The sequence below is a fragment of the Crassostrea angulata genome, chromosome 3 (assembly GCF_025612915.1).
Source record: "Crassostrea angulata isolate pt1a10 chromosome 3, ASM2561291v2, whole genome shotgun sequence".
Lineage (NCBI taxonomy): Eukaryota > Metazoa > Mollusca > Bivalvia > Ostreida > Ostreidae > Magallana > Magallana angulata.
In genome coordinates, this window is record NC_069113.1 from 22,493,800 (window position 1) to 22,512,591 (window position 18,792).

The following is an 18,792-nucleotide window of genomic DNA, read 5'->3' on the forward strand; positions in this document are numbered from 1 at the left end:
CAATATATTTATTGATGGTATTGTCAGTGACTTGAAACAAAATGTAAAATGTGAACCTGTACATGTAAATAATCTCAATGTAAACTGTCTGCTTTATGCTGATGATATTGTTATTTTATCAGAGAGCAAAAGTGGTTTACAAACTAGTTTAGATATTCTTTACAACTATTGTTCAAATTGGAAATTACAAGTCAATGTTGATAAATCTAAAATCATGGTTTTTAACTCAAATAGTAAACATCAAAGCATCAATTTCACTTTCAATGGAAATACTATGCAAGTTGTATCAAAATACTGTTATTTGGGTATTGTATTGAAAAGTAATGGGAAGTTTAATTTAGCAACATCTGTGTTTGTTGAAAAGGCCAGAAAAGCATATTTTAAAATGAAAAAAATAATTGGTATTGATAATCCATGTAAGCTCTTAGAAAAACTTTTTGATTCTATTGTACTTCCTGTACTTCTTTATTGTTGTGAAATATGGGGAGTGGATCTCTCATTGAAAGATATTTCAGTTATCGAAAAATTTCATGTAAAATTTCTTAAAGATATACTTGGATTACATTGCAAAGCATCTAATGCTGGTTGTTTGGCAGAATTAAACAGGTTACCACTTTGGTCTAAAATCTCATTCTCAAGCATTAAATATTGGAATCACTTGATAACATCTAATTCTTTGGCATTTAAATTATATCAGGGAACGATCAATTCCAATTCCTGGACTAAGAAAATTTATGGCATCCTAGACAATTTGGGATTCTCAAACATTAGTAATTATAAAAGCACAATCCAACACTTTTTACCAAACATAAAGCAAAGAATCATTGGCCAATGTATCCAAGAGCAATCATCAAAAATTTTTAGTTCAGAAAAACTTTCATTTTTTCAAAAATTATATATGAGAAAAAGAAGTCCTTATGTTGATATACTCAGGAAAAGATCTGAGAGATCCTCTATTAGTAGAATAAGATTAAGTGCACATAAACTTGCAATAGAAAGTGGTAGATATAATGCCACAATTAGGAATGAAAGATATTGTAATGCTTGTAAAACTGGTGCAATTGAAGATGAAACTCATTTTCTTTTTCAATGTAAAGCCTATTCTCATCTAAGGAACAGCTATTTTAGTAATTTTTATAAGATAAGTAAAATAAATATTGCCAATAACTTGGACAAAGAAAGATACATTTTACATGTATGTTTAAATAGTGAAATACATACTATTTTAAATATTACTGTTAAATTCATTAATGACTGCTTTGAACACAGATGTCAATTAGTCTAAGGAAATGTTAAACTGATCTATATAGATCAGTAAAAATATATACACTGTACATGAAACTATTGTAAACATACAATGATGTTCTTATATATTCATTGGGCCTTTGCCAATTATTGTAATTGTGTTTGTGCCAATAAAATATTTGTATTTGTATTTGTATTTGTAAATCCCAAAACAAAGCAGGTACCAGCTGAAATGAAAATTATATATACATTGTATTTCAGTAAGTTTAACTTGTAATCAAAATGGCTGAAAGACTGAAATGGAGTATTTTCTACAATTTGAGAGACAATGGAATTTATTTATCTTAATAAACATTTCATTATGTTTAGATGTGCATTTAAATTTTGCACAAATTCAAATACAGCTTAGAAATAGCTTTTCGGTTTGATCGATTTGAAATTATTAGCATCCTCACCCCTGATATATGTGCATGATAGTTTAATTGACCCCTTTATTTTACCCGGCCTGACCTTAAAAGTGCACCTCTCTCTCTCTCTCTCTCTCTCTCTCTCTATCTCACCTAACTGGTTTTATACAAGATTGATATTACATGTATTATAATTGTATTATAATGCTGGTGCAGTCAGTGTGAAAACATTCCAATGTATTGTTGATATGTTTATGAACTATTCAATAACATAGGTTTCTATCAATCATTTTAAAATACATGAAACCATTTGAATATGAAATATGCTTTTTTTAATTGAATAGTCTCATAGAATAATCAGATTTGTCATTATTTTAATGATAAATTATTGTATGTATACATGTATGTTATTTACTTACATTTTCTTCAAGCCTTTTTTTTTCAAATAAGTGTGACACTTTTTAAATTACTCTGCAAATAACAAAAAATAATTACATACTCCTGACATGTCAACAGTAATTTGAAATTTTTTGAAAGGTCTACATATATTTTGCATGGATAGGTAAAATGACCAACACTTTTTAAAATATTGTTTGAAAGTTACACATACACATTCTACACAAACAATACCATATATATGACCATGCGTGTAGATTCCTCATTTAGAGAAAATCAGATGGATCGAGACATGCATGGATGGGTTTTTTTTATTAATACCAATAGTATGAACCCAGGTGACAAGATTTCAAACAGTGTTATGATAGTAATATACTGAGTTATAAAAAAACTAGTAAAAGGAATTAATGTGCATGAACATCTTATATCAACTGGATGAATGTGTTAAAAATTTAGATGAGCTGTCATGGATTTTAAACACAGTAGAAATGTGATATTGATCAGCTATTCATCAATTTCCAGAAAATGAAATCAGCTGTTAATAATAATCTTTTAGCCTGTACTGTACTGATTTTCAGAAAATCAAATATAATCAGCTGATTTCACACAGTCTTGTATTGTTTACTTACAAATTGAACAAAACATAACAGTTGTGTAAAGCTAAGTATTGTCAGTACAAGTACTATAAACTGATGATCAACAATTTAACGGTCTGGCAATAAAGCTACATGTATATTGTATAGGCCGAAATGTAAACAATGCAGTCTCTCCTCATGTTTTGAACAAACAACACATTAAGTCTAACAAAAATTCATCAACTGTATGGAATCACAATAAAATAGTTCTTAACCTATCTGGTACATTATAAATACAGCGTATATATCTATTCTACAAACCTGATAAATCATCAAAAGATCGCCATCATCGGGAATACCAGCTACTCGTGTTTACATCGTCTGACTAGCGCTTTTATGACGCAGATTCACACCCATACGACAGATGCGTTATGTAAATTCTTCGTATATTCTGATTGTTGTAAACTTATAAAAACACACAAGAATGATTCGTAGTTATGTCTTTCTTATGAAGTATTTAATCAGTCGTATTTTTTGCTTAAACTGCTGTTTTCGCTATGAAATAAAGAGGCGGGGCGTATATTATGACGTCATATCTCATTATCGCCTTATTAGCATATCAAAACGATGTGTAGCCTTATATTTCTGACCTGCGTTGTAAAAATATTTTTTGAAATCTCAAACCCTGAGTAAACGTTATCCTTAAGGTCGAGATTTAGTAAATGAAAGATGCCTACAAGTTTGCAAAATTCAGGATATTTATTTTTTTTAATAATGCTTTACAACAATAGCTTTGTTTGATTTGAAGAACTGGGGCATAAATTTCAAAACTTCATGTTTTACAGTCGATTTGTGTTATTAAAGGGAATATGTAACCAACATCGGAGTGTTGTCCATTTTTGACTAATGAAATATATCTAGAATGCCTACAGTCTCTTGAAGAACGGTATTAAACAACTTCTTTCTTGACCTCTTCTCTAAATTGATTTAAACTCAATTAAGGTATCGGGATTACTTTTCAGTGATATAATAAAGCATGTAAAGAAACTGTTTTATATTTTGCAGATTTTTATTTACAATTATGGTGGAATAACGCACCTAAAAGTCACTTAAATAAACAGGAAAATTGTTGATTATGAAATATATAACGATAAATAGACTGTACATATGTCAAATGAACGAAGAATTTGCAAGAAACTGAATATCTAAAACATTTAGTTCAGTCATGAGTGACAAAAAAGCCCCTGCAGGATTCGAACTTGGGATGTGCAGATCTGTATCCCGACACTTTAAAATATCCTCTCGGCTATGGAGTAAGTAACATGTTTCTGTCGATAAAATCCTAAAACGGAATGTCGTTTCGATCAGAGGTCAGCCAATTTTTCGTCAAATCAATTATGACGTCATAATAGTTTTTTTTTTATCAAAAAAGACAGAGTCATTACTACCTCTTGGCCTTAACGAGGCCAAGTACAGTTTTGAGTACGCACGCTTTCGCACAACGTTTCATTTGCATTTATATAATTTCTGACTTCATCTTTTTGCTTGGTAGACGCTTAGGCGTTTTGGTTTCAACTGCAGATATTCAGCAAAATTAGTCAAAAATAGCTCGCCTAAGGCGTAATATTGTTATTGTAGAATAAACATAAATGTCTTGAAGCTATATTTGGGCTCGGGTCGAAAACGTGAAGAGGATTCAGCAAGCCTAGCCCACTGTCAAGTTTTCTTGCCACGACTAAATATACCGGTAGCTTAATTCATGTATTTAAAGACGGTAACCATGTATTTTGTATTAATGACCCTTAATATGTGATATTTTAAATTTTTAATTTTTTAAATGTGATGTCTGAAATGCATGCATAATGCGAGTGTTTTGAAAATTAATTGATTTATTAGGCTTTTGAAGCGGGCTGGTAGTTTTTATCTGGGTCAGAGTTCGACCCCTTTCTTCGTTTATGGTTACAATGAAATTAATGTTAAAACGGGCATGGCCCCTGTGGTCTGAATGTTTTAATAACACTCTAAAGATCATCTTCGCTTGCCAAGGGCATGGCCCCGGTGGTCTGAATGTTTTAATAACACTCTAAAGTTCATCTTCGCTTGCCAATGGTTTTCGGTCCACTTTATTCCCCATAAACCCTTGGCGGATTTCATTACGAAAACTCGATGATGTGGTGGCGCTACCTAGCGAGCAACTTAAGTTGCGCCCCTTACACATTTACATTTTAAGCGAATTAAATAACGGGTTATATACACACTAGTGACACTACAGCATTAATACAGCTTGAAAACATGTTGACTACCGAATATCGGAACATCATTAACGATGCTATTAAATACGAATTAAGTTATAACCTAGGGAAAGCACGGAATGTTTTATACCTAGTGTTTTGCAATGACCAGTGACTTCCTCTCCACGCTCCTCTGCTGCACACATCTCTACTTCACCGACTTCCTCTTCACGCTCCTCTGCTGCACGCATCTCTACTGCACTGACTTCCTCTCCACGCTCCTCTGCTGCACACATCTCCACTGCAACAACTTCCTCTCGACTCTCCTCTGCTACACGCATTTCCACTACACTGACTTCCTCTCCACGCTTCTCTGCTTCACGCATCTCCACTACACTGACTTCCTCTCCATGCTCCTCTGCTTCACGCATTTCCACTGCACTGACTTCCTCTCCACGCTCTTCTGCTGCACACATCTCCACTGCAAAAACTTCCTCTCGACTCTCCTCTGCTACACGCATCTTCACTACACTGACTCCCTCTCCACTCTCCTCTGCTTCACGCATCTCTACTGCACTGACTTCCTCTCCACGCTCCTCTGCTGCACACATCTCTACTGCACTGACTTCCTCTCCACGCTCCTCTGCTGCACGCATCTCAACTGCACTGACTTCCTCTTCACACTCCTCTGCTGCACGCATCTCAACAACACCAACTGCCTCTCCACGCATCTTGACTGCTTCAACATCCCCTCATTGCATCTTCATTGCTCCAACTTTTTCTTCTCACCCCTCTCATGCACGCATATCCTCTTCAGGTATTTCCAGAGCACAAACTTCCTCTCCAAGCATCTGCTCTACTTCCATTCAAAACAGTTGCACCTCCAATCTTTCTTCTTCAAGTACACTCACTTCCTCAACTTTCATTCAGTCTGCTTCTAACTCACCTATCTACTTCAAAGGGCATAACCACATTCTGTCAAATTTCTATCCATGCTGTTTAACCTACCAAGGTCTTAAATTCCAGAGTTCCGAGCATCTGTATCAATACATCAAAGCTGTCGAGCACTCGGATCACCATATGGCCAGTAAAATTCGCAAAGCTCCAACAGCAAAACTTTGCAAACAAATCTCAAAACAGGTAAAAACCGGTGCCCATTGGTTTTCCATTAAACAACAGGTCATGCTTCAAGTTTTGGCAGTCAAATTTCAACAGTGTCCGGATTTTCAACATTACCTTATCAGCACAAAATCAAGGATATTAAAACATAATGTTGCCTGTTCATTTTGGGGTACTGGCTACAACGGCAAAGGCCAAAATAAACAAGGCAAACTTTTAATGCAGTTTCGTCAGACCATGGCTAATCAACAGAGTGCTCATTCGCCAACTGCTACAGCATCAACAGTGATCCCTAGCCAGCTTGTCACCGCCCAATCTTTTGTCTGCAATTTACCTATTCAATTCTCTGCTCTCACTTCTTCAACTGTCACCGTCCCTTCATCTGAACGCACTTCTTCAGCAGTCACTGTCTCTTCATCTGAATGCTCTTCTTCAACTGTCACCATCCCTTCCTCTGAAAGCACTTCTTCAGCAGTCACCATCCCTTTGTCTGAAAGAACTTCTTCAGCAGTCACTGTTTCTTCATATGAACGCACTTCTTCAGCAGTCACTGTCCCTTCATTAGAACGTACTTCTTCAGTAGTCACTGTGTCTTCATCTAAACGCACTTCTTCAACTGTCCCTATCACTTCGTCTGCATGCCCTTCTTCAGCAGTCACTGTCCCTTCATTAGAACGTACTTCTTCAGCAGTCACTGTGTCTTCATCTATACGCACTTCTTCAGCAGTCACTGTCACTTCATCTAAACGCTCTTCTTCAACTGTCCCTATCACTTCGTCTGCATGCACTTCTTCAGCAGTCATCGTCCATTCATCTGAATGCTCTTCTTCAACTGTCACTGTCCCTTTGTCTGCTCTCACTTCTTCAACTTCTTCAGCAGTCACTCTCCCTTCATCTGAATGCTCTTCAACAGTCACTGCCCCTTCTTCTGCTCTTACTCCTTCAACAGTCACTGTTTCTTTGTCTGTCTCCAATGATTTGACAACTAAACAATCACCCATATCTCAAGAAAAGCCAGAACGAGTTGCAATACTGGGAACTAATCATATTTCGGAATTTGAGAATAATCTATCACTAGGCTTAATTAAGCTAAATCTACCATGCAATTTTATCCTCAAATGTTTCAGTCAAAAAGGGGCAACTACAAAATCATTAATGCAAAGTCCATGTTTTGAAGAAGTTGCTAAATTCTGTCCCACAAAAGTATTCTTACAAGTAGGAGATAATGATATTAACATGACAAGTGCAGTAGCTGAGGTTGTGTCAGGAATACAAGAAATTGTTATAAAAATATCAAGTATCAAGTCGGTTAAAAAAATTGTCATTGGTAATCTATTTAGAAAAATTATCAGTGAGAATATGCTTCCATCAAAATACAATTCAATGGTTTGTAAAATTAACACCAATCTTCAAAGATTTTATTCTGATCCTGATAAAATAAGATTCTGGAGATTAAGAGGTCTAATGAAACCCCAAAAAAAACATATGGCTTGATGACGGAATTCGATTGAATATAGATGCAATGAAAATATATGCTCTACAAATTCAGTTGGCAATAAAATAAAACAATTTAAAATGTTCATTTTGGAATACTTTAAATAATCAGTTAGAAAGATAGATGTTTGGAAACAGGCTTTTTAAATCAAAATTTAATATGCCACCAATGAAATAAATCTATTATTCTTTATATCTGTGAGGTCAAGATCTGGCAAATGAAATGTCTCCACAAGTTTATGAAATTTAAGAAAAAGGACAATGGCTTTGTTTTATAGGCCCTGGAGCTTCACTTTTAGTAAGTTAAATGAAAAATCGTTCATATACTATTTATGAAGAAAATAATAACAAATCAGACAATTTTTTTTTTAAATCTTATTATTAAATATGCCTCAAAATAAATAAAAATTTGGATTGTTTGTTTCAAAGTCCAGTTCTAGCAACTGAAAAGTTTACAAAGGTATATGAAATTTAAGATCTAAAATAATTTAGTGGTGCTTCAATACAACAATAGTTTGACATAGTGTACCAGGGCCTGTTTCTATTTAAATTCTAGTCTTAACTGTCATTTAATGAAATGTGAAGGCAATAAGTAACAAATCTCTGTTATGACTGTTTTTGACAATGACAAATGAATATTTAAAATGCAATTAAAAGAATACAGGTACAGTGTATTTACATTGCTTATTTCATGATTTTATTTTAAATGTCAAGAAATTGTTTAATTTTTACTTCTTTAAAGCAATAAAGTATCAGGTAAAGGTGTAGCAAATCAATTATGACACAATATTTGATCTAACACTAAATAGAGAATTCTAAGGTCATCTATTAAAATCTATAACTAAATTAAAAAAAATGGCTCTATGTTAAGGAGGCCTCCACGTGGCTAGAGCTGGAAACACAGAGAAAAAATGAATTATTATAACTATTCTGTAAATTCATTATTTCTTTGTGGCTAACATCCTTAAGAACTGTGTATATAATGTACCTTAAGGTGGAATGTCCCTCTGATATGAGAGATAACTTCTGTAGAAAATAATATCACTTTGTTTCTATTAACTTACAATTATCAAGGCATGTAGCAACAAGGGAGGTGGTGCTGGGTCCCAACTTATATTGGAAGGCGATACATTTATTTAAATTCAAATATAGAAAAAGAAAATTTGAACGGAAAGAACTGAACCCCAGGATTCTTTTGAAGCAGGGGGCAAAAAAGTAAAGAAAACTTTTACAAAATCTTAAAAGAAACGTATCATAATGAGAAAGTAATTATCCCCCTCCCCCCGAATGGATGAATTCTTTTTATTTAATTTCACTAAATTTTATGTACTAGTTCAGTACATGTACAGTACATGTTTCATGTTTTAGGCCAGAGAATATTTGGATGGGATATTTTTATTTCTCTATTTATAGCTCGTTCACAGAGCTAAATGAATTACATGTATAATCGGGGAAAATGTGACCAAGATAATTACAAATTCTTGAATGTTTGGGACTGTTTATTAAGGCTTAAAATGAATAAGCAGATGGACAAATCAGATTGAAAAAGAATTTTTCACAGGTAAATTGAACCTATGTAAAGAATAACAGGACTCGAGCCTGTTTACATGAGAAATACTTATGAGACCTTATCTTGCTTATAACTCTACAACTGATTCTCAAATGTCATTTGATCATTAGAAATGCATTCTTACAGCATTGTGAATAATAAAATTATAAAAATAGAATTTGACCAAATCGTGACCATGCCCCTTAAACACATTATAATTATTCTGTACTAAGTTAAGAAAAACAATTTAAAAAATCTAACAAAATGTAATCCACGAAAAATTTTGAACTGCGAACTAATGAGCTTTTTTTTTTTAGAATCATTAACATGAAACGAAATTATCTTTAACAACTGTAAATACAACAAAATAACCAGAAATAAAACGCAAACATACCCATTGAAATGTTTATAAATTTTTTTTGTATGTGAAAACTGTTATCGAGATTAATCTACCATGTAAACATGGTAAAACACAAACTGAAAGTAGAAAATTCGAACGGTTTCTCTTATGAATTGAGTTTTAATGTATGTTTATGCTTTCAAATTTGTTTCACGAATATATTCATAAACATTTGATATCTAATAAAGGCAAAATCCATTAAGAATAATCAATTAAGTTTCAGAAATCAAACTTACTAACTCTTTCTACGATCACGACATCCGAGTGTATACCGATCTCGATGTTAAATTAAGCCAACGTTTTATAAATTCTATTGGGTTTTTTTGCGTTTCCTTTTTAAAGATATTTATTTTTTAACAATCTGATATGGCTATATTTAGTACAGAAGTACATCAAATGTATTGGTGTCGAACTATGGAAGGGTCGAATTGCATGGCTACCGTTTTCTAATTCTATTTTTAGAGCGACCATATTCACTAGCGACAGTATTCCCTGGTACACCGGGATTGAAAAAGTTGCCGATTTATATGAAAGCTTTCATGCCATAAAACCAGGTATCGTTGTCGTGAATATTGCGGACCAAAGAAATTAAATAAAACAGAGCTCACTGAACCTTTAAAAGCAATAACCATAAACAGGAACGTAAATACTAACGGGATAGGCAACTCCTACATTCGCCATGTTTACTTCCCATGCTATCACGCGAGCCTTGACAAGTTTTTAGAACTATGTTCAATCCCAGTAAAAAATATTGGATTTTAAAGCGATCTGGTTAGACCATCGTTGGGGAGGCACTGTACTCGAGAACTGTTAATCACACACGTGTTTTCTTTTAAAGTTTATATTTACAAGCACTGCGATTGGATCAGCTACTCGCAGCTGCAGCCAATCATAAAACGGAGCTTGTCACCGAGTTTTCGTAATGAAATCCGCCAACGGTTTATGAGGAGCAAAGTGGAACGAAAACCCTTGGCTAGCGAAGATGTCTAAAGATCAGCATTTCCGCCTTTGTCAAATAAAAAATAGCCATTATCCGACAACTTCTGAGAAATTGGGCATACAAATAAAACTTTGATAAGATCCCTAAAAAACAGGAGGTAAAAGGTTATTTTTATTTGATCATTTGATGTCTTTTATCAATAACCTCCATATGTTAAACAGGAAAAAAATCCCTAGGGCATAAGTTTGAAAATATAGTGCAAAATTGATACATTTCAAACAAAATGCCATTGAGTCCTATGTTTAAAATTAACAAACTTTGAGATGACCCCCTAAACAAACGATGTGGTAAGGCCAAAAAAAATTAATGATTTGTTTCTCAGGCACCGCCGTATCAGTAAAATCATCGCCGCATCAAACTTTTTTATCGTTATTTATCCGGATTTTTTATATCTTATCATTATCGGTTTTCTCTATTATGAAATCTATGTAAACAAACGCTCAGAACAAATGCTCGTCTCTGTCAGTGAAAAACGTTATTTTATCTGAAACATCTACTCGGTGACCAACCTAGGGGGCTACCTGGGCTAAATACAACTTTGTGTAAATATAATTACTAGCTTTGTGGTCGGTAACTTCGCCAGAATTTCCTCAGAAAGAAAGGTTGAAGTTGCCCTGTATTCTGAGTTCACGATCGTGTAAGTTAACTCCAAATGCAATAAAATGATAATCATCTAATTCAAAAGACATTTTCATAGCCTAAGTTAACCCCTGTTGTGATTAATAACTAGCGACTGTCTTATCTTCAGAGATTATAAATACGGTTGATATGCAACCACATACTGTGCACTGAAAATTACAACCGATGTTTCTAACTTTAGGTGCTGATATTAAAATTAGTTGGTAACTTGTAATTAATTAATAACACTGCCAAGTTAGTGCTAAAATAATCATGAAACTGTTTGTCTACAGTTATCTTTAACTAAAAAATTCTGTACAACCAACTATATGACGGTTGTAATTGGGTCAAAGGGTTGGACTAATACCTCCAAATTACACTTAAACACATAGACTGATTTTATTTGTCATTTAGCCAACACAATTACAAAACATTTCAGCTACAAAATGTATGAATACACATAATAAATTAAATTAAAAAAATTGTATAAGATTTTAATTTTTTTAGGAGTTGTTTTATTTTTAATTGACTTGCTTCTAATCAAATTCAAATTAAGGTTGAATCTGTGTATAAATGTATTATCATTAGCATTATGCCATTGTCAAAGAATGGAAGTCTACCTGATTTCTCAAATTTCTCGCTATTTTTCTGTGAGGGAGAACTTCAGAAGTGAAGTCTCCCTAAGCTAAGTTTGGTCTGGGTTGGTCCCTGTTACCACAACCACTGAAATTTCTTTGTTATCTTCAGAAATTGAAGCCTCTGTGATATTGCATAGAAACAGGAATAAAGGACACTTGTATTGTTTGAGAATTTTATGATGACTTATTTACTTTTCCTTGATTTCTGTCCTCAAGGCACTGAAGATTGATAAGGAAACATCCCAAATGAATTCTTTATTTGATAAATTTTTATATGGCAAATTCAACTAGTAAAATGCCATAAGAAGTCCCCTATTTCAGTTTAGACTTCTGTGGAGGGGAAGATGGGCCTCAAAATGAAGCAGGGGCATAAACCATTTGTCTGGTTTGTTCATATGCAAAAACTCAACCTTATAAAAGGAAACAGAACAGTTTAAACTAAAAAGAACAAATTAAAACAAATGTTTAAACTTTGCCAATGTATGAGCTTGATGAATATCTGCTGATGAGTACACAAATAAATAATGTATTATGGGTTACCGTCATTGTAAATTTTGTCTATACAAAAAAAAAAAAAAACAAAAAAAAAAACCTGCCTGCCTCATCAAAATTTCAAAATTTTGGCCTGAGAAACTTATGATTAATTTTTTTTTGGCCTAAATGTCTTATTTCTTTGTTTTTAAATGATAATTATTTAAGTAGAATATCATGTATGAGATTTCATTTTAAAAAAAATCTAGAGCAGAACAAATTCGACCCGGCCTCGTTAAATGCACAGACAATAAAAAATATGATTAACGTTATTCACGTCCATGTCAATAATCCTAATTAATTTCCGATGTTAAAGAAAGGTCGATCTGTGAAATAATATGTAAATATATTTAAATAGTTAGGTTTTGTTAATATGTAAGTGGCTTTTAACGTTGAATATTGCATTTATTCTAAAAATGACATGTTATAGAACTTTAATAGGCGTGGGGTAAAAATAATCCTCCTCCTTTTCATTAAGTTATCAGATATGTCCAAGTGGTGTTTCCTGATCCATTGCATAAAAATCAAGTATATAATGTTTCTCGATATTTCGAAACTCGAAGTCTTAAAATGAACGCCTTGCTCATTTTACAATTTGTGTCATTTTGGTTAAATTTTGTAAATAAGTGGAAAGTCGGTCTGGGTAATAATTGTCCCGATCCAGATGATGGACATGTGTCATGGTGGATTTTGTACCAGCAGAAGTCCTTGCCATTCCTCCACTTCTACGCCGATAGTCGAAACAATCAGGAGATAAAGGTAACATTTGCACTGCATGATTTTGTTGCTAATTTATCATTAAAGCTGAACATGACTTAGACACCGTCGCCTTCGATTTCGGTAAACCCGATTGCTTACCTTACACTCATTAATAAAGAATCGTGTTCCGTACGTTCTATACGTTATCTTAGATTTTGTGAGTCTAATGGAATTTTATTTCCGTTTTATGAGCATTTTCTGGGTAATGCACGACCTGTATATTTGATATTACTTGCCCCCTGGATTGGCATAAGTACGTATTATTTGTTAATTTCCGCTCAACCAAGTGACACGCAAATGTGAGATATTCATGTATGTCCAAACATGTAGGACCTCTACAGCGATTTAAACTGTCAAGAGGTCTATGGCGTATATATAGGGATTGAAGGAATAGCGGAGAGAAAAAATATGGCGGAGAATGCCTTTACACAAGTCATGTTCAGCTTTAATGCATAATATTATCATCGACACTTTTAATGACACTTAATTCCTTAAATATGTGATAATTTGCTGTAGTTTAATTTAAACTAATCTGAACTAAAAAACAAAAATGTCACAAAATCATTATTTCAATAACACCTTTACGGAGAAACTTTTAAATTTTGATTATTACATTAAGTATCGCACGTATTAAATGGCGTGTACATGCTAGAAATATTCACATATACTATTCATGGTTGATATTCGGACTGCAATTATTTGGAAGTTAATTATCATGATATATTTTTAATCATACTAAATATGGGTTTTTTTTTTTTCAAGCTTCATTTTCCTGAGAGAAAAGAAAGTGTCCTTGCAAAAGCAATCAATAAAATTTTAGTTGGAGAATTGGATCACTTCATCGTATATTCAAACGATCTTCTAAATGTTGCAAAGTTAGCGAAGGCAATGCGTGTTCCAAGTTTTCTAAAATGGAACCACGTAAGTTTTAAATACTAATTGTCAAGGTTCATACAAACATTGTGAATTTATATTAGAAAAAAATCTTATTTGTTTACTTTTTTAGGGTATCATTGCTATGGATTCCTCCTTGTCAAGGGGATTTTGGATTCTTCACAACAATCTCTTTTTCCCGCCCTTTAGTGAAAATAAGTTTGTTGAGCCTGGTGGGAAGGTCTGGAAAGAAACTACTATTGGAGATACAACTGATAATGTGTTTTACATATGCATATCAGCAGGTAGTGTTATATCAAAAAATCCAAATCCACTTGTACTCAATCACTGTAGCCATCTCAACATATTTTTTTTAATTATTCGGTGAAAAAAAAAAGAGTTTAGATAAATTAAAATTGAGGAAATTAATTATCGAATGTTAATAGATCAAACGGTAATTTCGAAAGCTAATTATCCTGTTAGGCTGTATTTTTAAATAATTTTCATTTTTAAAAATCGTGGATTTACCAGGCATTAATTAGTGAATCCCAGTGATAGTGCAAGGTTTATTAAAGAAAACAAAATTCATTTTTCCCACACAATCTTTTTTAATGAATGTAAAAATAATTTTAAGGCAACATGAGAGCTTTCATTTATCTCCCTCTCTCTGAAATTAGATTTCACGTAAAAGCCATATTTAATGACGTGTTTTTTTAATCTAGTGCGATTTAACGAAGAACTCCACTATTTACCATTCAAAAGTATTGATCAATCTATTTCCAGATAACGAAAATGCTTATATTTGCATACAGTGGATGCTTGCTTCGCCGTGGTTTTTATAAATGCATTTAGATACCTAAAAGCCTAAGCCAGTTTGAAGAATGCTTGAGTCATATTGTTTAGTTTAATTATAAGTATTTTGTTAAAATATTCAGAAAATCATTTATAAAATTCTTCTTAACATCTGATCGAAAAGCTGTACAATATAATTGATGCTTTTAAGGGTCTTTTTCTTTAATCGATTTGAATTAAACACTACGAAATACCATATTTTTAGCATTAGTTTCCTTGATATATTCAATAGATAATTTGTTCGTATGTAGATATCAATATGTCTCTGTATCACATCTTCGACTGGAAAACTATCGCGGAAGTAACTTAATTGGTATAATAAAAGTGCACTTAAAAGTTCATATAGGTTGCGATGAATGCGTTACTAGAAGAGATGTGTAACAGGATCATTCATGTCAACTATCTATGCATATTCTTTTTTTTTTTTTTTGAAATATTGAACACATAATTGAATGATATACAAGGAGCTTTAGCAATGTAAAAGGTCCCAGTATTGTTCGAAAAAGAACACTGTGTTCCAAGAATAGTCTAACGCCTGATAAAACCAGGCACGGTGAGACAAATTGTATGTACATGGTGTCGCACGTAACAACATGAAATGTTATACAGGTTCTTTAATATATAACAGAAGCGCCTTTAATAGAGTCAATGGTGATATATGTGATTTTCTTAATCCATTGTTTCATACTGTATATGTATTTCAATGCTAAAACAGTAGGATTATTTCATTAAATGACTTGGTTTGAACGATATCAATTTTTCAACAACCTTGAAAAAATCAATCTACCAACCTGTGTACCTTTAGTTTCTAGAAAAAATATCAAATTAAAACAAAAAGAAGTACTAGTAATTGAAACATTAATATTACCATGAATTTTTGTTTGCTATTTTAACAGGAAGTGAAGAGAGGATAAGACAAGTGCTTACAAGTATGTTAGCTGGAAATGCGTTTTTCCTTCACAGCAATCCACCCACCTTATTTCAATCTGAAACGTACATCAAATCACGCAATGAACACACATTATATCATGAAGGCGGAGAGCCATTTCCATTTATGGTAATTTTGTCAACAGAACATTTTCATAACGTATTAAATGATTGCTCCTATACTGAAATTGGTGGTATTTCATATCTTTATATGTGATATTATGACATTTACGTACATATCGGCAACATACATAATATAATCTTAAAACAACGAGATGCAATAAAGTCTGACTATTGTTCCAAGTTTAAGAAGGGATGCTATATTATTTAGATAAATTTCATCTAGAGCTGATACTATTTTCGAGTTAAGACACAAAGTATAAGGACTAGCGAGTTATAAAAAATAAATTTTAAAGGTTAAATCTAAATATGACTCAGAAATAGGCACCTATAAACTCTTCGATTATGTGCCACACGATTGCGCACCCAAAACTCATGACCGAAGTATAGCATTTTTTTCATTGTATCTTGATATGCTTTTGTGCACTTGATGTATATTATACAATGCCCAGTATAGTTGGTTTGGAACACGTAAAAATTGATATAATAAAGCGATCCAAAAACAACGTAATGTGAAATGCACCACACAATAAGACCTGTACAGCGGAATACTTTGAACTGTTCAGTGGTTTAAATTAAGGCACATACAGCGTATGTGAGAGTAGTATCGATGAAAAAAAAAGCGTGACGAACAACTATACCTATTACGAGTCATGTTAAGCTTAAAGTACGTCGTGTATTGCATGTGCTGTGTCGTGTCTTCAATCATACTAAATACTTTTTAAATAATTATGTTTTGACATAAAATTAAAACTATTCACTAAGTCGCAAATTAACAATTTATACTTTTAGAATTGTCTTTTTGACCCAGAGTCAAAACAAAAGACAAGCTGTTTGTTCCAATTTTCATCCGGAGTTAACCCGTCTGAAAGAGTATATGTATACACAAGACCAAGGGGCCCCATCGCAGGAGCAAATTCCTTTTGCTATTCTTCAGGATTTAATCATGGTCAGGGGTTGCTGTCTCTGTCAAAATCAAATCTTGAAATGGTTAACGATTTTAGTTCCATGGATACCGTCTTTGCATTATCGAACGACCCTTCCTCTGATGCGTACGGTACCACTTGTTTCGGACAGGATGTGGCAGCATACACAGACATAGTCACAGTCATGGTGAGCAGATTTTCTTTACATTTCAAAATATCTTAGCTCATAAATAAATTGCATTAATAACAGGCACGTAGCATCGTTTTCGAAAGTGGGGGGGGGGGGGGCAGACTCATCCAAAAAATCTTGACAAGCAAAAAAAAGAAAAAACAGAAAGGAAAGGAAAATTTTAAGTTTCCAAAAATCTTCATAATCCTAATCCGTGGGTGGAGAGGGGGGGGGGGGGGTCTGGCGAAGTATACAACTTCAATTTCACTCCTCACTCCTCATTTCCTTATTTTCATATCAATTTTTTACATACTCTATGATAATTCAAATTTGTATATGTAAATTTTAAAAAATTCGTTGCTGCGAGAAAAAGTGTGTGCGGGGGGGGGGGGGGGGGGGCAGCCCCCCCCCCCCACCCCGATGCTACGTGCCTGAGTAATATTAAATAATTCATAATGTTTTCTGGTAAGCTATTAGAAATAGCTTTCTAACCTTATTTTCTAGCTAAACAAGTCTTAGTTATTGGAACAATTGCGTGAACAATTGCTAACTCTCCTAAGTATGATTTATTTTGCATTTGTAGGTGTGCCTAAAACTGCCTTCTCTTCATAGAGACCTGCTGCGAGCCTCAACTGTTACCAAATCGATATGTAGCAATAATAGATAAAATGTAACCGTTTAAATATAACGTCAAGATGACTTGGAAAATCGCAGCGGACATTTAAAGGGCTATCGTTAATGAATACAGAACCATGCATGCATTTTTTCTTCTACTACAGTCAGTTCAAGCATATTTTTACAACATACATCATTGTATAGCATAGCATTGAATGTCATAGCATAGCATTGGAATCTCATACCATAACATTGGAACCCCATACCATAGCTTACAATCTCATAGATTCAAATTCGTCATAGAATACCATAGCATTAGCATAGCATACAGCATGATTTTAACTCGGTTTTAAATGTTTTTAATTAAAAGAATAAATGTACCAGTTCACATTGCAGATTAGCTGTAAACTTTGTCTTCTTAATATTTTACTTCGAAATGTTTGGAACCCTTATGTGTATGGAGGCGTTTTTGTTCAAACCTCATGGCAAAGCATACCATAGCATACCGTATCATTATTCCCTTTATTTCAATTTATTATAGCACAACATACAATTTCTCATTGCATTGAAATCTCATAGCATATCATTAAAATCGCAGACCAAAAAATTGTAAAAGATGTGCATGAAATGACTGTATATGCATAGCTGAAATTCATTTTATTTTGAGACTTCCAATAAAAAACAGAGCAGATCTTTAAAACCTTGACGTTATTCTATTTTGAACATAAATGAAAGCGAATTTTCTAAAGTGTTCTTTTTACAAAGGCAAGAGCAAGAGCGTACACGGCCTGAAATATCCCCCGCACGCAAGATGTTAAAGTGAAATATTTACATAAATGTAAAAAAAATACATTTGAAAATGTATACCTGTACATGCATAGTATTGAACTACATTCTCTTACCCATTAACTCAAATTTATAAACAGTCAAACTAAGTACTTACATGTATGTGTTCAGAACATAAATATCACGTTTTCTGAAAAGTTTATTTTTCAAATAATGCAGTAAAAAAGTTTTAAAGATATTTTTATAAAACATAAATAAAAAAAAAAAAAACCAACAACACTGACTATCAAGATTCGACACCCTCTTAACAGAAAGCGATTGAATTTGGTAGTCTCGATACCCATTCATTCCGAAAATTTGCTATTTAGAACAGTAAATGGTAAAAGCTGAATGGCTTATTAATAACATAGTTATCTATACATGCGTGTTTACAGAATGAAAGTACAAAACAAATATATTCTACTGTAAACCTCCCCATGAATGGCCATCTAAAAATGGGGTTTACAAAATATATGTAGATTGATTTCAGGATCAACAGTTTTTCGAAGTACTCTCGATTCTT

At 33.3% G+C, this 18,792-nt stretch overlaps 1 protein-coding gene and 1 long non-coding RNA gene across 2 annotated transcripts; one reads left to right on the plus strand and one right to left on the minus strand.

Moving 5' to 3' along the window:
• Positions 1-1,443: 1,443 nt before the first annotated feature.
• On the minus strand, positions 1,444-3,153 carry LOC128178927 (uncharacterized). The gene is made up of 3 exons (XR_008243019.1): positions 2,945-3,153; positions 2,072-2,123; positions 1,444-1,472 (listed from the first exon to the last, which is right to left on the minus strand). It is a non-coding gene; the product is annotated as an uncharacterized LOC128178927 (long non-coding RNA).
• Positions 3,154-12,721: 9,568 nt separating this feature from the next.
• Positions 12,722-18,158, plus strand: LOC128177714 (uncharacterized). The gene is made up of 6 exons (XM_052844539.1): positions 12,722-12,962; positions 13,725-13,883; positions 13,969-14,140; positions 15,584-15,744; positions 16,527-16,847; positions 17,413-18,158. The coding sequence occupies exons 1-6, from the start codon at positions 12,774-12,776 to the stop codon at positions 17,494-17,496; spliced, it is 1,086 nt and encodes a 361-aa protein (XP_052700499.1). The 5' UTR covers positions 12,722-12,773; the 3' UTR covers positions 17,497-18,158.
• Positions 18,159-18,792: the final 634 nt, after the last annotated feature.

Excerpts from the sequence above, each read along its gene's own strand:
- LOC128177714 (XM_052844539.1), top strand. The coding sequence starts at position 12,774 with ATGAACGCCTTGCTCATTTTACAATTTGTGTCATTTTGGTTAAATTTT. Across the intron at positions 14,141-15,583 it reads TTACATATGCATATCAGCAG|GAAGTGAAGAGAGGATAAGA; the intron begins GTAGTGTTATAT and ends CTATTTTAACAG. Across the intron at positions 15,745-16,526 it reads GAGAGCCATTTCCATTTATG|AATTGTCTTTTTGACCCAGA; the intron begins GTAATTTTGTCA and ends TTATACTTTTAG.